The sequence below is a fragment of the Staurois parvus genome, unplaced genomic scaffold (assembly GCF_062004578.1).
Source record: "Staurois parvus isolate SC_StPar_1 unplaced genomic scaffold, SC_StPar_1.0 ptg001847l, whole genome shotgun sequence".
Lineage (NCBI taxonomy): Eukaryota > Metazoa > Chordata > Amphibia > Anura > Ranidae > Staurois > Staurois parvus.
In genome coordinates this window covers 503,554-515,725 of record NW_028319643.1, presented here as the reverse complement: position 1 = coordinate 515,725, position 12,172 = coordinate 503,554, and the positions used below count along the sequence as shown (strand labels likewise).

Sequence of the window (12,172 nt, the reverse complement as noted above, 5' to 3'; positions counted from 1 at the left end):
AATAGTCATATTCTTTCTTAGTTAACAAACCCACTTCTTTTCCTAGTGTCAAAATGGAATTTAATTTTTTAACCACCAGATGGAAAGGATTCGCAGTCACTTTCCTATATGTGGATGAGTCACTCAATAAGCGCTTCACCTCCCTAACATAGTCTTGTTCATTCAAAATCACTACATTGCCCCCTTTATCACTTCTCTTAATGACAATATCTTTGGTCTCTTTTAGTTCTTTAAGAGCTTTTCTTTCTTTTTTGGTAAGGTTATCGCCAATTGGCATTTTCCACTCAAGATTTTTAAGGTCATCAGCAACAAAATCTAGAAATGTCGAGATCCTCATATTGGAACGAATTTTCGGCATTTTTGTCGATCTAATATTTAGATCAACCTTTCTAGTTATATTGTTGGAATTATCCAAGTCTGTTATACTTTCATCACCATCCTCATTTTCCTCTATGAGAGATATCAACATATCCAGTATCTTGCGGTCCTCCATGGACGAGTCGGAGGCCATATCCTCCAAAATGGTAGGATTACCATGTATCATTCTCAAGAAGACTTTTCTTAGAAATAAGTTCACATCCTTGAATACCTCGAACTCGTCCATGGGGGTCACTGGTGAGAAGGACATACCTTTGTTTAATAGAGAGATATGTTCCCTTTTGAGTGGAAAATTGGCCAAATTAATTACCTTTTTGTCATGAATGTTCTCTTCTGCTACCTCCTCTGACTTCTTGTTCTGCCCTTGTCCTCCTGATGTTTGTTTCCTAAGGATTCCTCTACTTTCTTTTTGGATCCTCTTCCCATCTGTGATTGATGGATATGAGGAGGTTCTCCATTTTGTTGGTCTAAAAAAGAAACAGATTTTCCAAGGTTTTCAGACTCACTTTCACTAGACATGGTTTCTCCCATTGATCTAGAATGTGAACGAAAACCTCTTCGTTTAGATCGACTTCTACTTCTTTTTGTAGTGTAGTGTATTGCATCATATATTTGACATTTATGTCTTTTTCCAAACAGGCCTGAGGCTTACTGTTCCCCTCTTCACGCTTATTGTGCTTACTGCATTTCATACATGTGATATACGTATATCCATAGTATAATTTTTGGATTCCCTGTTCGGGATTCACCATTATGATATTGGTGTAAATTCATTATTTAATATTATGGTATACCTATGGTATAATTTTTGGATACACCTCTTTAGGGAAGTGTTTACCTATGTGTTTGTACTACAGAGATATTAGACTCTTGCAGTCACTTTTTCTGTTGCACATACATTTAGACCGGTCTTGATGTCATTTTATATGGTTTTAGGTCTGTGTGTTATTGTCTCATACTGAGGTGATGGTAAACCAGGGCGAATGCCCATATGTCATATTTATATCTGTGTAATAAAGCATAATTTTTGGAAAATTTTCTGAGTGTCACGGTCTGTTCATAATGTAGCCGCTTTTCTGTGAATCTCTTTTCACAAACCCCCCTCTTTCCTGAACCTGGACTGGTTCTGTGGCATCAGCTGACTGCCCACTTTAGCCTGTTGTCAACTGAAAACGAATCACAGGAGTGCACAACAAACTGCAATCCCCACTGTGATCCACAGGACAAGTACAGCCAAATGAGGTTTACCACAGTCAACGTTCCAGCCATGCTTCCAGAGCATTTTGCCCTGCCCACTGGGGGCTTGGTGACCAAGCCCCGGTGAGTGGGGCGAAACGCGCCGGTGACTGTGGCTGGGGCGGCAGTTGAGGCCAACTTTGCTATCTTTAATGGGATGGGGGGGTTGATGTGGTGTCCGCTTCTTTCTGTCATTGCCCTGAATCAATATTAGGACACTGGCTCCCATTCTCTGTTACCAGCGGGGTTATTGTGAGCTTTCTGGCTTTGAGCGGCACTACAAGTTCAGTCGGCTAATGCAAGTTTACCACTTCTAAGTATTCTTTACCTCTCACAGTACTGTCCCTGACAATGCCTTCATCTGCTTTTCTCTCCAGAAGATCAGAACCATATATGTTCAGGCATCATCCAGGGTCACCATTGACTTCCTGGACTGAGATGCAAACGTGGAGATGACAGAATGGTGTAAATCCTGATGCCTGCGTAGCTCTGTGCTGTGTTCACAAATGTCTGACACAGATCAGCCACTGCTGTAGCCTCTCGCCTTGTGACTTGCTTGCTGCAGAGTTAAAATGGTGCTGCCTGATCACTGGGGGATAGGAGACTGAGGAAATGGTTCTTCCTACCTGCAGCAGACTGACAGACCGTCATCATGTTAGCCTAGGCAGAGTCACTGAACTAAAGTTCAAGGCGAGAGCCTTGTGACTTGCTTGCCACAGAGTTACAATGTTGCAGCTTGATCACTGGGGGATAGGAGACTGAGGAAATGGATGTTCCTATGTGCAGCAGACTGACCGACTGTCATCATGTTAGCCTAGGCAGAGTCACTGAATTAAATAAAGTTCAAGGCTTGAGCCTTGTGACTTGCATTCCACAGAGTTACAATGTTGCAACTTGATCATTGAGGGATAGTAGACTGAGGAAATGGATCTTCCTATGTGCAGCAGACTGACCGACTGTCATCATGTTAGCCTAGGCAGAGCCACTGAACTAAAGTTCAAGGTGAGAGCCTTGTGACTTGCTTGCCACAGAGTTACAATGTTGCCACCTGATCACTGGGGGATAGGAGACTGAGGAAATGGATCTTCCTATGTGCAGCAGACTGACCGACTGTCATCATGTTAGCCTAGGCAGAGCCACTGAACTAAAGTTCAAAGCTTGAGCCTTGTGACTTGCATGCCACAGAGTTACAATGTTGCCACCTGATCACTGGGGGGATAGGAGACTGAGAAAATGGTTCTTCCTACCTGCAGCAGACTGTCAGCATGTTAACCTAGGCAGAGTCACTGAACTAAAGTTCAAGAACAGCTTTTTGAAAAATGAAGGGTTGCTGTATATTGTGACATGTCAGGAATTTATTGAGGCAGACTTGCAAGGATACTTAAAGGTCCACTTTAATAATGCCTATCACATTGTAGTGTGTGTGAACTTGTTTATCCCTGAATTATACATATTAGCATTTATTTATTTATTATTTTATAATAAATATTATTATTTATTATTTTTCTTTATTTCAGGTACTTAAATACAGTAGCGGCGTCAATTTACGCAGCGCTTTACATATATATTGTACATTCACATCAGTCCCTAACCCTCAAGGGGTGTACAATCTAAGGTCCCTAACTTACATTCATACATACACATACTAGGGACAATTTAGACAGGAGCCAATTCACCTACCAGCAGGTCTTTGGAGTGTGGGAGGAAACCAGAGTACCCGGAGGAAACCCACACAGGCACAGGGAGAACATGCAAACTCCAGGCAGCTGGTGCTGTGGCTGGGATTCGAAGCAATGACCCTAGTACTGCCAGGCGGAAGTGCTAACCACTTAGCCAATGTGCTGCCCATTCAATAGAATTATCAAGTTTGACGGTGACCCTCAATTTCCTTTCTTGCTCTAGCTGCGTTTTTGCAGGGAGAGTGTTGGGATTATGAAGGTAAGTTGGTTAATGTTAGAAGTGGCGGGCGATGTTTAATGTTCTCATGTTGATGTAAATCAGAGCTTCTATATAGGGACAGCCTGTGTGTATATGGAAATAAGTGCTGTATCCATTCCTGATGCAGGAGGGTAAGCTGCCTTCAAAGTCTTCCAGATATCTCGGTGAGATGAGTAACCTTACACTAATTCTCTACAGGACAGACTGCGGCGGAGAGGCAGAACGGCCCAGCGTCATATCCCGCGTCAGATCTGCCCTACAGTCTGCCCTACCAGGTAATGTAGAACTCCCCCCCCCCCCCCCCCCCCTGCTGGGGAACTCAACCGGTGCTTTTTGCCTTTGGTCTCCAGCCAGCTTCCTGTAGCCTTTTAGAATTTAAAAGCTTTGGAATCCAAGAAAGGTCAATGAATAATGGAAGTGTGTGTTTCAAGAAGTGCCTTGCCGCCGCCAGCCTTTCCCAAGCATGTCAAATTCAAGAAATTCTTATGTCTGCCTTTGCTCCGGCACTATGGAGAGGTGGACAGGGTGTCAGATAGACATGCAAACAGGTAAATATGGATTTGAAATACACATATGTAAATTGTATTGCTTGCCAAACACAGGATTTGGGTACAGCAGGTCTTACGATTTACACACCTGCTTAGACAGGCAGGTGCTGCATTTCTTTTCCTGATTAAAGCAGAGCTCCACCCAGAAGGGGAAGGTCCACTTTAAAGACGGGTCCCCCACTCATCATTAAGGATTGGCACCTTTGGGGAGCGGGGGAGGTGGAGCGGGTACCCAAAATTCACAGGTACCCGCTCCCTCTTCCGCTGTGATCTCCTAGGCCAGGGGTCTCCAAACTTTCTAAACAAAGGGTCAGTTTATTGTCATTCAGACTTTGAGGGGGCTGGACTGTGGTTATTGTGAGTAGAAAAGGCAAACCATGCCCCATCACTGGTATCAGTGGGAGGAATAGTGCCCCATCATTGGTATCAGTGGGAGGAATAGTGTCCCATCATTGGGGTCAGTGGGAGGAATAGTGCCCCATCATTGGTATCAGTGGGAGGAATAGTGCCCCATCATTGGTATCAGTGGGAGGAATAGTGCCCCATCATTGGTATCAGTGGGAGGAATAGTGTCCCATCATTGGTATCAGTGGGAGGAATAGTGTCCCATCATTGGGGTCAGTGGGAGGAATAGTGCCCCATCATTGGTATCAGTGGGAGGAATAGTGCCCCATCATTGGTATCAGTGGCAGAAATAGTGTCCCATCATTGGTATCAGTGGGAGGAATAGTGCCCATCATTGGTATCAGTGGGAGGAATAGTGTCCCCTCATTGGTGTCAGTGGGAGGAATAGTGCCCCATCATTGGTATCAGTGGGAGGAATAGTGCCCTATCATTGGTGTCAGTGGGAGGAATAGTGCCCCATCATTGGTGTCAGTGAATGGAATAGTGCCTCATCATTGGTGTCAGTGGGAGGAATAGTGCCCCATTGTTGGTGTTAGTTGGAGAAATAGTGCCCAAGGGCCTGATAAAGGCGAGGAAAGGACCACATCTGGCCCCCGGGCTGCAGTTTGCAGACCACCACTGGTCTAGGCGATTGAAAGCGAAGTTGACGTGACAGGTTCCAGAAGACTACGGGACCATTCAGAAAGCGCAGCGCTATTTGCGTATGCGTTCTGGGCACCCGGCTGTGAAGCCACAAGCTGTCACACACTGGAGATGCCGGACTGAGAACATTGGGTGGCTGGTGAAACAGGCTGTGGTGAGGACACTGCAGGATCATGGGACAGATAAGTGGCTGTTTTTAAAATGTCAGCAGCTACAGTTTTTGTAGCTGCTGACTTTTATTTTTTTTACAGTGTGACTGGAACTCCACTTTGAGCTTCAGAAAATCCTTTTCCTTCATTCTACTACTAGTCTGCTGATTGGGCAATCAATTGAATAAACTGAACCAGGAAGTGTTTTTGTTTCCTGGCTGTACGCTGCAGTAGAGGTGCATAAATAAGACCAGCTGAACAGAATTACAAATCCTTTGACAGGTAAAACTGTAAATATAGATGTATTTCAGGTCTTTGTTTAGGGTTTCGCTATTTCAACAACTTATTGGTTCAATTCTGACACTTCTCACATACATGTAAAAATCTGATTTTTTTTTTTGCTAAAAAATGACTTTAAACACCCAAATATTAAATATTTTTTTAAACAGAGGCCCTAGAGAATAAAATGGGGGGTGTTGCGATTTTTTATGTCACACAGTATTTGTGCAGCATTTTTTCAAACGCTATTTTTTTGGAAAGAATACACTTTAATGAATTGTAGTGCATACAAACATAATGGGGTTGATTTACTAAAACTGGAGAGTGCAGAATCTGGTGCAGATCTGCATAGAAACCAATCAGCTTCCAGGTTTTTTGTTTGTCAAAGCTTAATTGAGCAAGTTGAGGTTAGAAGCTGATTGGCTGCCATGCACAGCTGCACCAGATTCTGCACTCTCCAGTTTTAGTAAAGCAACCTCAATGTAATACCTAATTTTTTGTTAAAATATAAAAGATTATGGTAAATTGATACCTAACAAGTCACACTTTAAAATTGGATACGCCCATGGAACAGGATCATAGAGATCTAGGGTAACCCACCACCACATTGGTTCTTCGACTCCCCAGGAGCATGGAGAGGCGCCTTTGGGTGGGGGGAAGAGGGGGACATCCCCTCAGGCTGTCTGTAAAAGAAATCTAGCGGCTAATCAGGCGCTACGATGGCTTTTACAACACAGGGAATCGCTGGCCGAAAAAGAAGATGCCTGGATGATGCCTGCAGCTATATCTACACTCATATGACATCCTATAGGCAGGAAATGGTTAAGTATCACAGATCTTGGCCTGTGACAGGACAGTGAAAGGAGAAGCAGCAGACTGATGAGGTCATCTCTTTGTCACTCTTCTCTCTACTTCTCTCAGTATGCTTCTGGCACTTGCTGCTTCTCCCTCTCCCAGTCTGAGCTCTGCTGTAGAGGGACTGATGACTTCAAATCATATTCTGCTACTCACACTGTTTGCATTTAAAGAGTAACACACTTTTGTTGAGAAAAAAAGAAAAACATTCCCCTCTGGGTGGTCTATGTACATTGCAAGGATTTTCACAAACTTTGCTGCAGATTCCTACCTATTTCTGATTTCTGAAAACTGTTTGTTCTTCTATGTCTTTTGGATACTGATAGTGACTTTTTCATTATTAATCGGCTGATGTTGGGCTCTAATAAGGGAAGTGGCAGGGTCTGCATTAGGGATGCAACGAAATTTCGGTGGCCGAAACATTTTGGCCGAAACATTTTGGCCGAAAACACCCCTTTCGGCCGTCGGCTAAAGTGAAAATAATCACCGATACAGGTGCCGAAAAAACCCCGCCAGCCGCTGCTCGGTAGTTCAACCTTACCTAAGAAACCATCGATCCTGGCTCTGGGCATAGAGATGAGTGAAGGAAAGATGGCCGCCACTCATCTCTATGCCCTTTGAGGACCGGAGCGGTCACTTTCCATTCCGGCAATTTTTTTTTTTTTTTTTTAAAGCACTAGATCAATGCTTTTTTGTTTTATCCAATGCTTTACATTGCAGAGGAGAGATGTGGGGTCTTATTGAACCCTATATCTCTCCATAAAGAGGACCTGTCACTAATTATTTCTATCAAAAGGGGTGTATGCATTTCTTGTGATAAGAATAAATTGAGTACTGTCCGTGATACTTTTTTTATTTGCACTAACATACAATTCTTATCTTGTGATAAGAATAAAAGTGATTAAAACGTTTTTAAAGGAACAGTGCAAAAAAACCAAAAAAAAAACAAACAAAACATTAAATAGATAAAGCGCCCTCCGTCCCCCCCCCCCCCGCACGTAGTGGTGAACGCATATGTAGGCCATGCCGAGATATGTAAATGGTGTTCAAACCACACATGTGAGGTATCCCCATGAACGTCAGAGCAATAATTCTCGCACTAGACCTCCTCTGTAACTTTACACTGCTAACCTGTAGAAATGTTTAAAGCATCACCCATGGAGATTTTTAAGTACCGCAGTTTCACGCCATTCCACAATTTTAAAGCATGACATGTTGGGTATCTATTTACTTGCCATCATATCCTCTTTCGTAGTTTACAAATTAGGGTATATATTGTTTTTTTTTTTAATCAAAGTGTATTTTTTTTTTTTTAAATATATTCTTTTTTAAAAACTGCGCGTTTCAGTTTCCGGCCAAGTGCATTTTGAATTCGGTTTCGGCACCAGAATTTTCATTTCGGTGCACCACTAGTCTGCATTCCTATGGAAGTGATTAACCTTTTGGGAGTATCTCATCAAAAATATACATTTAATGAAGTATTAATAAATACAAGGCTGTCTGGAGTCGGCTTTAATAATGAAGTTGAATCTACTGATTAGAATGCAGAGCAGAGGGTTCATTTATATTGACTTTACACTGAAGTAATGTGATATTTGTATGATTTGTCAGATGCCGCCGGCAATCCCCCCGCAGCTGAACAGAGGTGATTCTGCAGCCACCAAGTTGACCAGTCAGCTTTCAGACGGGAATCCAGCGATGGCAGACTTACTGAACGACATCCCTTTCATCCTCGCCCCTCATGTTCTAGAAGTGCAGAATATCTGCCAGGAACTTCCAGAGCCTGTGCCCGTCTACAACCTGGATGAGAGCTTTTCCCGATTCCACTACGATTTCACCTTGGAGAACTCAGTGCTATGTGGTGGACTATGAGCGGATTTTTTTTTTGTGTGTGTCCTATCTTACATTTTTCACTAGGCACTTTAATAAATATGTACAGATACAGCTGTTAGGTTCCCATCACAGCGGGTTCACACTATGCGGTGCGGGACACCGGATGTAATTCACAGAGGAATGGCACCGCATTCCTGTATGAATTACATGCAAATGTCTTTGCGGTGCGATTTGAGCCATACATTTTGAATGGCTCAAATTGCATCGCATCTGCACCGAAAAGGTGCAAGACTCTTTTTAAATCCGTACCTGAATCGCATTGCATGGGTGTTTCTGGCAATCACATCGTTTTTTGCAATTTTGTTTTCGGGGTGTCATTAATTTATCATTGACACCCGAACCAGATCGCATGAACATGATACAATTGCAATGTGGTGCGGGAAATGCACAGGATTTGCAGCTTTTCCCGCACTGCATTGATGTGAACCTAGGCTCAGTGTTCATACCAACCCCATTTTCTGCCACCAAAGCGATATGTATGTTAGTATATATCATGGTGTATCCCAGTTCACCCCTTAGAATATAGGCTATTTAGTAGAGGCTGGTGCCATCAATAAGAATACAGCCTGTACATTCACTAGAGACCAGTGACAACACTACGAATACAGCCTGTACATTCACTAGAGACCAGTGACAACACTAAGAATACAGCCTGTACATTCACTAGAGACCAGTGACAACACTACGAATACAGCCTGTACATTCACTAGAGACCAGTGACAACACTAAGAATGCAGCCTGTACATTCAGTAGAGACCAGTGACAACACTACGAATACAGCCTATACATTCAGTAGAGACCAGTGACAACACTACGAATACAGCCTATACATTCAGTAGAGACCAGTGACAACACTACGAATACAGCCTATACATTCAGTAGAGACTAATGAGGACACTAAAAATGCAGAATATCCACTTACTAGAATCTAATGTCATTACTAAGATGCAACTGATTTATTCAGCTGGTGATGTCACTGAGAATGCAGCCTATCCATTCACTAGAGACCAGTGAAATCACTGAGAATGCAGCCTATCCATTCACTATAGACCAGTGAAATCACTGAATATGCAGCCTATCCATTCACTATAGACCAGTGAAATCACCGAGAATGCAGCCTATCCATTCACTATAGACCAGTGAAATCACTGAATATGCAGCCTATCCATTCACTATAGACCAGTGAAATCACTGAGAATGCAGCCTATCCATTCACTAGAGACCAGTGAAATCACCGAGAATGCAGCCTATCCATTCACCAGAAACTGGTGATGTCACTGAGAATGCAGCCTATCCATTCACTAGAGACCAGTGACATCACTGACAATGCAACCTATCCATTCACTATAGACCAGTGACATCACTGATGATGCAGCCTATCCATTCACTAGAGACCAGTGACATCACAGAGAATGCAGCCTATCCATTCACTAGAGACCAGTGATACCAGTGGGAAAAAACAACTGACACCTCTAAAATTGTATGTTATGTATTCACGGAGAATACAGCCTCTCTATTCAGTAGAAATAATGAGAAAATCCCTTGCATACTTCAAATAATCCAAGTAGAGAAGAACATTAAAAAAGGTATTTGGGTGCCTAATATCCCTACATAGGGGTTCAATCACATACGCTTCAGAGAATCCATACGAATAATGAGAGGACTAGCACACCACCATTTGTGCTCATCTAATATGTATATATTATGTATTGCAGGATGTAACAAGAACTGCTCAGCATACAGTAGAGGGTATCAGGTAATATTGGGTAAATACATAAAAGTCACATAGACACATACATGTTTTGGGGTAAAACCTTTTTCTCAGGAGCTAATGCCCACAAGCTTCCTTTAAATAAACTGCGGAATTCTGTGGGCTGGCCGGGGTGCTTCCAGCAACAGAGGGAAAAAAATATTACATAGATATATATATATATATATATCTCATTGGCTATATAATTTTAATAGTAGGTAGTTGCATGCGAAGTATTGTGGCGACATAACACTTCCTGCTTTTATTAACTCTCAAAAAATCACATACTCCTGAATATGTTTCATTCTGCTTTTTCAATCCAGAAAGACTGAGCCATCTTTGTTCAGGTATCGCCCACGCTAACCATATACTTGCTGGCTCACAGATAACACAAGCATGTACAGTATATTCTGCTGCCTCTGCAGTTCACGGCTGTGTTCACAAATGTCTGACACAAATCAGTCCCCTCTGCAGCCATAGAGTTATAATGTTACATTCTGATCATTCGGGGAGAGGGGACTTAGGAAATGCTTCCTTCTGCCTGCAGCAGACTGATGACTGGGGTTTTTTCTCTATGATAAAATGTTTGAGGTTTTTTTGGGAAAGAAAATGATACTGTTCCTGTATTTTGTGACACGTCAGGAAATTATGTAGACTGTTATGGAAAGGTACTCTTTAAGTTAAGTTCGACCATTTCCGCACATGAATCACATGCAGTTCTGTGTGGTGTGATTTCAACCCATTCATTTTGAATGGGCTACAATTGCACCACACCAAGAGTAGTGTATGTACTACTTTTTAAAACGCACTGTAAACAGATCGCATGGTAAGAAAGCACCATGTGATCCGATGCGGGCAAATGCACTGCGTTTGGGGTGTCCTTAACTTTCTATTGATTGCAATGGAGTGCGTTTTGCATGCGGTCTGAATTGCACAGGAACGCACAGTGAGTTCCTTTACGATTCATGTGTGGGCATGGTGTGAACTGGCTCATAGATATAATATGTAAATGTGTGTTTTTTTGCTGTGAGTTCTACTTTAGTCCAAATTCATGTACCAATAGATTTCTAGTTTTATAATAACACATGTGCAGGAGATGCTGCTACATTTTTGTTTTCATGATGGAAGCAATATTTTTAGACCATTTTCACCCCTGGTTCACTCTCACCCGCAGCCACACCGCGTTTCTTTTGTGAGTCGTGTGGGAGTGTCATTCAGTCTAAATGGCACCACCACGCATCTCATCCCGCAGCACAATCGCGGGAACCGCATTGAAACCTGCAGATGTGTTTTGTTTGAAATGCGGGCACAGCAGCCAGTTCAAATGAATGGGCTGCCGTACAGGCGCAAGCGCGGTGCGCACAGCCTGCACTAGTGTGAACTGGGCCTCAGTTCTCCAAAGACAGGTCTCCGTTGTCTGTACATGCCTGTCGGGGGGCTATGTAATGATGTAGCATTCTGTACCTCAACTGTAACCACATGTATTCTGTATTTATTGTTCATTGTATATACTGTTCTCTGCAAATATTAAATGACTTTATCAGCAGGAAAATGGAGACTTTCATATATTACAATTCCCGTTTTCATAATAAACCAACATCTTAACTTCTTGCATTATACAAAGGGAAACTTTCAGATAAGATCTGTCATTGCAGCCCTTCTGACAATGGATGTCTCTGGCTTTAATACTTTCTGAGTAATCCTGTCAGAGCACAGGCAGCAGAAGTCGGAGTGAAGGCATTGAAATGAAAGGCAAGTGAGCTTAGTGAATTCAAATTTATAATTCAACATGTGCAGGCCTAGTGTACCCGCCCACATTCACTACAATTCCCTGTGGTTGATGGGAACTGTAGTTTCCTTTTACTGCAGAGAGAAAGAGAGGAGAGGATTTGATGTAATATTGGCTGTTACACCTCCTCCTTGGCAGAGCAGATGCTATTATCTTTTGAATTACAGAGATGAGATCATGGCAATTCAATTAGACTTTTCTCCTAAGTGGTCAGGATTTTCAAAATGTTAATAAGGCTAGGTTCACATCTGTGCGGGTGGTGCCGTTGCTGATCCGCACATAAATACGTGCAGCCGCACCGCCTGCACAG

At 42.7% G+C, this 12,172-nt stretch overlaps 1 protein-coding gene across 1 annotated transcript in view; it reads left to right on the top strand.

Annotated features, from left to right (window-relative positions):
- Window positions 1-11,625, top strand: part of UMAD1 (UBAP1-MVB12-associated (UMA) domain containing 1) — a 42,812-nt gene extending 31,187 nt beyond the window's left edge. Inside the window, exons 3-4 of the mRNA XM_089664183.1 lie at window positions 3,751-3,827; window positions 8,042-11,625. Of these exons, the coding sequence (XP_089520309.1) occupies window positions 3,751-3,827; window positions 8,042-8,302 (338 nt within the window). The 3' untranslated portion in view covers window positions 8,303-11,625. The remainder of the gene's footprint in view (window positions 1-3,750; window positions 3,828-8,041) is intronic.
- The last annotated feature ends 547 nt before the right edge of the window (window positions 11,626-12,172 follow it).